We start from the raw sequence: 7,649 nt of genomic DNA on the forward strand, positions 1-7,649 counted from the left end.
AGCTCTGGTTGGAGAGCCTCTTTCATGGCACTGCAAAAGGCCATGAGCTCATCCTACACTTAGCTGTGGCCTAGCGTCCTCACACAGGAGGGCTTCAAATCCAGGCCACAAACAGGCTGGGGCAGAGTCTAAAGTGGACCATGTCTGACCTAAGATAGGTACAGTATATTTGTTCTGTTGGAGAGGGCGGCGCTGCAGGGCTCCCACAGCCAATTCCATTCAAGAGCACTAGCCTCAGTCTCTTCCATGCATTTTCTTTAGGGCTGGATTTTCTCATGCTTTGTCTCAGGCTGAGAAAGGACTCGCATTTCGGAGGGTTGGGAAAGAGGCCCTATGTACAGAAGTGCTGCTTTGCGTGTGTCTGTGTACGTGCATAGGACAGTCTGTCTGCCCATGTGTCGCCTGTAGCCCGGCCTGTCTGCATGCCTTTGCGCATCTGAGCGCCTGTCTGCATGGACATATGGCCCCACCAGCATATTTTTGCTACCGTTTCTCCCTATTTCAGCTCTGCCGATGGGAGCAAAAATATCCTAGGGGAGCTGCAGTCTGCGTTTGCCCGAATCTGTCTCTCGAGGGCGATGTGTATCTGCGTGCCTCCGTGTCTGTCTCCCTGCCTGTGAGCCTCTCCGCGAGTCGGTCCGAAAGTCCATCTGTCTCTAGTGGTGCGCCCGCCTCTCTGTCTCCGATTCTCTCTCTGCGGCGAGAGCAGACATCCCTATGGAGCTGCTTTTCGGGGCTCCCCCTGGCCCGCTCACACGTGGGGAGAGCCAGCCATTGTGTAGCCGATGGAGGGAGACCCTCAGATGCATGCTGCAGCGCCAGCCCTGGCCCCCCTCCCCGCTCTCTCTCCGCAGCGCCCGCCACCCCACGCCTTCAGCTACAGTGGAGGAAGGGGCGCTTTACCCCCGCCGCGGTGCGCCGTGCGAGGTGTAGTTCTCTGGCGCGGCGCGGCTAAGGGAGGGCCTCGAGACCCAACTACACTTCCCAGCATGCCGAGCGGCGGGAAGGGCGGCCAGCCAATGGGAGGCAGGAGCGGGCGGCAGCCGGAGTATATAAGGAGCCACCCCACGCGGGAGAGCTGCAGACACCTGCGCGATTACAGCAGATTCTAGGGGAGCGCTACAGCCGGCACAGCAGGTACGGGGCGTGCCAGCCCGCGCGCAGCCCCCATTGTATGCACCCGGGGTGCTGCTGGAGGTGCCCCCTTGCGTGGGGCGTTGGCGGCAGCTGCTGTTTCTGCCTGTTGCGTGCGCTGGGGACCCTGGCGAAGATGCCCCGCTGCTGGGGCTGCTCCCGTTGCATGGACGGGGGTTCTGGTGGAGCCGCCCCGTTTTTGGGAGATGGGGGCAGTTGCGCTGCTGGGTGTAGCCGGCTCTTGGGGGTGGGGGGAAGAGGGACGCTGTTCCCTGCGGGAAGCCCAGCGGAGCTGTCTCCATGTGACTGGGCGGAGAACCGCCCAACCCTGCCGTGGGCAAAGCGCCCAGGGCTGGGAGCGGCCGCAGCCCAGGTGCGCGGGCTGCGGGACCGTCTGTCCCGTGAACGGGGTGGGGGTCGCCCGCCCGGGGGTGCCGCGTGCAGGGTCTCGGGACGGGGTGAAGCTCCAGCCTCCGTCCTGTGCGGGTCTCGGCTCCTCCCAGCGCGCTGCCCTGCTCTCCCCATTGTCCTCCGGCTCTGCAGTCTGGGGAGGGGCTTTACCGCACGCCCCGCGCCGGGGATCGGGGGGGTTTAAAGCCCCTCTCCCCACAGCGCTGCTCCCTGCGCTGGGGGCGGTGCGCTCCGCCCCACTGCCCCCGGTGGAGCACCGCGGAGTCTCTGGGGTCCCTCGCTGGGCGGCTGCAGCCGTGGCTAATGAGAGGGAAGCTGGGCAGTGGGGTTTTTGTTCGTTGATGGAGACACATTACTCCTTACAATGGGTGTGCATGTTGGGTGTTGGCCGGTCTGGGCTCGGCAGAGGGACGCTAAACTGGGCTGGGGGACCGAGCCGGCATTGCTCAGGCACATGGAGAGCACGGGACACCTGGCTGGCTTTCTCTCCGTGTGTAAACTGGAGGGAGTAGTGGGTGATGGAAGGATCTACTTCTTTACCATGTGGGCTGGGGAAGAGGCAGGTGTTGATGGATGGAAGGATAATGCTGGTCTGGCTCTGCTCCTTTCTCAGAACAATGTAGTTCTTCACTATTAGGAGATCTCCTTTGTATTTAGGAGCCTATCACTTCAAGCTAGGAGACAGGGCTCTGGTGCCCAACCCAAATCAATTGGGGTGTGTCTCTCATACTGATCAGGCTTTTTTAAAATAAAACTCCCTAGTGGGCTTTTCCTCCACCCCTGTTCTAACGCACATGGCCTTGCTAGCTGTGCTGCCTCAAAGGCCCATCCGTTATCACTGCTTGACATCTGAGCTGAATTCTGAGTGCTTTATTTCCTTACAAAGAAAAGGAGTACTTGTGGCACCTTAGAGATGAGCAAACAGCTCACTCACTTAAAATCATAGAATATCAGGGTTGGAAGGGACCTCAGGAGGTCATCTAGTCCAACCCCCTGCTCAAACCAGGACCAGTCCCCAACTAAATCATCCCAGCCAGGGCTTTGTCAAGCCTGACCTTAAAAACCTCAAAGGAAGGAGATTCCACTATCTCCCTAGGTAATGCATTCCACTGTTTCACCACCCTCCTAGTGAAAAAGTTTTTCCTAATATCCAACATAAACCTCCCCCACTACAACTTGAGACCATTACTCCTTGTTCTGTCATCTGCTACCACTGAGAACAGTCTAGATCCATCCTCTTTGGAACCCCCTTTTGGGTAGTTGAAAGCAGCTATCAAATCCTCCTTCATTCTTCTCTTCCGCAGACTAAACAATCCCAGTTCCCTCAGTCTTTCCTCACAAGTCATGTGTTCCAGTCCCCAATCATTTTTGTTGCCCTCCGCTGAACGTTTTCCAATTTTTCCACATCCTTGTAGTGTGGGGCCCAAAACTGGACACAGTACTCCAGATGAGGCCTCACCAATGTCAAATAGAGGGAACGATCATGTCCCTTGATCTGCTGGCAGTGCCCCTACTTATACATCCCAAAATGCCACTGGCCTTCTTGGCAACAAGGGCACACTGCTGACTCGTATCCAGCTTCTCATCCACTGTCACCCCTAGGTCCTTTTCTGCAGAACTGCTGCCTAGCCATTTGGTCCCTAGTCTGTAGCGGTGCATGGGATTCTTCCATCCTAAGTGCAGGACACTGCACTTGTCCTTGTTGAACCTCATCAGATTTCTTTTGGCCCAATCCTCCAATTTGTCTAGGTCCCTCTGTATCCTATCCCTACCCTCCAGCATATCTACCTCTCCTCCCAGTTTAGTGTCATCAGCAAACTTGCTGAAGGTGCAATCCACACCATCCTCCAGATCATTTATGAAGATATTGAACAAAACCGGCCCGAGGACCGACCCTTGGGGCACTCCACTTGATACCAGCTGCCAACTAGACATGGAGCCATTGATCGCTACCCGTTGAGCCCGACAATCTAGCCAACTTTCTATCCACCTTATAGTCCATTCATCCAGCCCATACTTCTTTAACTTGCTGGCAAGAATACTGTGAGAGACTGTGTCAAAAGCTTTGCTAAAGTCAAGGAACAACACGTCCACCGCTTTCCCCTCCTCCACAGAGCCAGTTATCTCTTCATACAAGGCAATTAGATTAGTCAGGCATGACTTGCCCTTGGTGGATCCATGCTGACTGCTCCTGATCACTTTCCTCTCCTCTGAGTGCTTCAGAATCGATTCCTTGAGGACCTGCTCCATGATTTTTTTCCGGGGACTGAGGTGAGGCTGACTGGCCTATAGTTCCCAGGATCCTCCTTCCCTTTTTTAAAAGATAGGCACTACATTAGCCTTTCTCCAGTTGTCCGGGACTTCCCCCGATCGCCATGAGTTTTCAAAGATAATGGCCAATGGCTCTGCAATCACATCTGCCAACTCCTTTAGCACTCTCAGATACAGCGCATCCGGCCCCATGGACTCGTGCTCATCCAGATTTTCTAAATAGTCCCGAACCACTTCTTTCTCCACAAAGGGCTGGTCACCTTCTCCCCATGCTGTGCTGCCCAGTGCAGCAGTCTGGGAGCTGACCTTGTTCGTGAAGACAGAGGCAAAAAAAGCATTGAGTACATTGGCTTTTTCCACATCCTCTGTCACTAGGTTGCCTCCCTCATTCAATAAGGGGCCCACACTTTCCTTGAGTTTCTTCTTGTTGCTAACATACCTGAAGAAACCCTTCTTCGTGTTACTCTTAACATCTCTTGCTAGCTGCAACTCCAGGTGTGATTTGGCCTTCCTGATTTCATTCCTGCATCCCCGAGCAATATTTTTGTACTCTTCCCTGGTCACTTGTCCAATCTCCCACTTCTTGTAAGCTTCTTTTTTGTGTTAAGCCAAGCTGGTCACCTGTCATGTTTACTATTCTTTCTACACATCGGGATGGTTTGTCCCTGTAACTTCAATAAGGATTCTTTAGAATACAGCCAGCTCTCCTGGACTCCTTTCCCCCTCAGTTGTTCTCCCAGGGGATCCTGCCCATCAGTTCCCTGAGGGAGTCAGTCTGCTTTTCTGAAGTCCAGGGTCCGTATTCTGATGCTCTTTCTTCCCTGTGTCATCAGATGCATCCAGTGGATGAAGTGAGCTGTAGCTCACAAAAGCTTATGCTCAAATTTGTTAGTCTCAAAGGTGCCACAAGTACTTTTTTCTTTTTGCAAATACAGACTAACACAGCTGTTGTTTCTTGTATGTTAGCAATCAGCCAGGCAGGTCATCCTCTTACATCTGGTCACTCTCCCCAAAGGGTTCTGGCCATGTAACTTGCACATGCTGCCTGGGATTTCCCTTGCAGGGGTGGGTTGTAACTTGCTTATTTTACTCACTTAGCTAAAATGTGTGACAAACCAGACCTCTCTGAAGTTGAGAAATTTGACAAGAAGAAGCTGAAAAAGACCAACACGGAGGAGAAGAACACACTCCCTTCAAAGGAGAGTAAGTATCCAGTTCCCTCTTTCTGTAGGGGCAGGGCTAGCTGAGCAGTTAAGTGGTTCCTAAATCTTTGTATGCATGGATGACCATGCCACTCCTTACAGCAACATGTGATGAATTCCAGGTCCTCTCCTGAAGGCTTTAAGTCTTGGGGCCTAGGGCAGTGCTTCATGAAGGTCTTATACTTGCCAGGCCATACTTCTGGCTCACAGAAGAAGCAGAATTGAAGTTCAGTTTTTGTGATGTGAGCCTCTGTCTAAATGGTCTGGTATCCAGATAGAAGGGAAGAGGAAATTATTCTAAAGCAAGGGGACTGGCAGAACTGCCCAAAGCCTGGTCTGGCACTCCAAAACATGGTTCTCCTAATAGCATTTTGTTGTGACACAGACTTCCAATTCTGGCTGTGTAGGAGTGTCAAGTGGGAGCGAATGTGCCTGTACTGATCTCATCACTGAGGAATCTGGCAGACTGAGGCATTTTGGTCTGATTTTTCTTCCAGTCAAAAATACTGTTTTTTGTTTTATACTGCAGATAGGATCTGAGCCTCAGCAAGAGCTAGAATGATACAAATGCCTCTGGCTGGGGGGAAGTTGTCAGTACCTTTTTAAAATGCATTTTTAGTACTAAGTAGTAAGAGGGTTTTTAGCTCTTACTGCCCTCTGCTGTTTAAGCTTACCTTTTCAGGTCTTTCAGGCATGTTTGCTGAGGTAACTATACTGTGCTGTATGGGGGTCTTTTGAAATGACAAATACAATAGTGAGGTAGGGAGCTGCCTAACTGTTATGTGCAAAGAGCTGGTGCTCTAAGTCGAAGTGGCTGAATGGTCTAGACAAGTCACTTCCCCTTCCCCTTCCATTCCATTCTGCAGACAGGCACTAGTCCATCTCACTATGTTGAGAATTAGCTGAAAAGCAGTGAGTTCTCAGGACTGACTCCTTTCCAACTTGACCTGGGCAGTAGCAACAGTCCTTTGTCATGGACGCTCCATGAAAACTGGGTCTTAAAGTTTTCTCAGTAGGAATAGTCCCCTTCATGTTCTCTTGCAAACATGTTCTGTTGTAGCACAGACTTTGCAGGGGGGGGGGTTGAGAGAAGGGAAATAGGTATCGGGGAAAGACACTCAAATCTCTAAAACTAGGGAAAATATAACCTAGTACATACCAACTGATGCAACACCTCTCAAAGCTTGCCCAGGGTTTGGATGCTCCTCAGCCTGACCTGTAAGGTGCTAGTGTAGTGACCCCACTGTCCAGGCTTGGCAACTGTAGAGATGGTATCCAAATATGGGCGGTCTCTGCAGGCAGAGCAGCTATGCTGTATTGCCCCAACCCTTGAGGAAGGGGCTACATTAAGGCAGAGAGGCTAATGGAACTCTCTTCTCTTTCAGCTATCGAGCAGGAGAAGGAATCCGTGAAGTCATCATAGAGGGAGATGGCCTGGCAGGAAGAGCCACCACTTAATTTTTTTGCTTTGAATTAAATCATCTGTGTTTTTTTTTTTTTTTTTAAATTACATGTACCTGTATAGAGAAATGCTGCAACTTCTAACTCTGTCCCACTGAGCCAGCTGCTTTGGCAGGTGGAGGGATGAAACATGGTCCTTTCAGAATCCATCAGTAGCCTGACCCAACCCCACCTTTTCTGCTTGGCCACCTCCTGTTTACAGCACTGATCTTGCTCTAATGTAATGAGGGAGGAGCAGAGGGCTATGGGAGCTCCTGGGTACAGACCCCCTTCTGCTATGGGTAGGGTATGGTGTGTGAAATTCTTCTGATTTGGCCTACTGACCTGGGTCTGTCTGGCATATTTGTTCACAAATGGTGTTTCTGCAGCCTCACTCGCAATTTTTTTGTCTTCCTTGAAATAAAGTGAAAAGTTTATTATAAAAATAAAAAAATATAATGACCTACTTAAGAACTCCAGGCTTCTTTCCTGGCCCTTCAGCTTGTTTTGCTGTTGACCTGTCAGGAGGTGTTGGTGCTGCAACCTAGCTTGGACAGGAGATGTAGTAAAGAAGTCTGCTCTCTACTTCCATGCTGGTGTTCCCATCCCTGGTCTTGATCTTGACTTGTAAAGCTAGCCTACAACCATATTCTGAGGGTTTCTTATGGTGCTTAAAGACAACTGTCACTATTGGTCACCCTCCGGCTAGGGCTGAGCTCCCTTTTCATGGGCTAAGATGAACATAAGGATATTCTGCTGATGTTAATAGGAAGCTTCCACAAGGTTCAAAGAGAATGTGACCTTTATCTAGTAACTAGTCTTGTAGAACAGGCCTAAACAGTGTGTGGAATGGCCTAACTAACTTGTTTAGGAGTCAGATTACTTTAACCACCACTTATAGCAGCACATCACTTAATGTGGATGTAGTTTCACTAGAATAAAAGTCCTTGCCATGCTGCTCCTCTTGCATAGGAATGCAATACTAGAGTTGGTGTAGCTATCCAGCCCTCATCCTTGCTCCCCCTCCTGTGGGGTGGATGCAGTTGTACAAGGCCTTAATGTAAATAGGATGCTCTTACTGATCACCCTGCAAACCAAATGATGCAGAGGTAGGAGGGAAATGGCACTAGGTCATTACTTTTTTCCCTCCTGTCTGCAGCAGCTCCCAGTTTCCTTTGTGTCCCTCACTTA

At 50.9% G+C, this 7,649-nt stretch overlaps 1 protein-coding gene across 1 annotated transcript; it reads left to right on the plus strand.

Annotated features, from left to right (window-relative positions):
- The first annotated feature begins 1,033 nt into the window (after positions 1-1,033).
- LOC140917600 (thymosin beta-15A homolog) lies at positions 1,034-6,924 on the plus strand. Its single transcript, XM_073360775.2, has 3 exons — positions 1,034-1,137; positions 4,915-5,019; positions 6,404-6,924. The coding sequence occupies exons 2-3, from the start codon at positions 4,920-4,922 to the stop codon at positions 6,439-6,441; spliced, it is 138 nt and encodes a 45-aa protein (XP_073216876.1). The 5' UTR covers positions 1,034-1,137; positions 4,915-4,919; the 3' UTR covers positions 6,442-6,924.
- The last annotated feature ends 725 nt before the right edge of the window (positions 6,925-7,649 follow it).

This window comes from Lepidochelys kempii, chromosome 9 (genome assembly GCF_965140285.1).
Source record: "Lepidochelys kempii isolate rLepKem1 chromosome 9, rLepKem1.hap1, whole genome shotgun sequence".
NCBI classification, from domain to species: domain Eukaryota; kingdom Metazoa; phylum Chordata; order Testudines; family Cheloniidae; genus Lepidochelys; species Lepidochelys kempii.

Coding starts and splice junctions, on each gene's coding strand:
- LOC140917600 (XM_073360775.2), top strand. CDS start 4,920: ATGTGTGACAAACCAGACCTCTCTGAAGTTGAGAAATTTGACAAGAAG. Junction 5,020..6,403: donor CACACTCCCTTCAAAGGAGA/GTAAGTATCCAG, acceptor CTTCTCTTTCAG/CTATCGAGCAGGAGAAGGAA.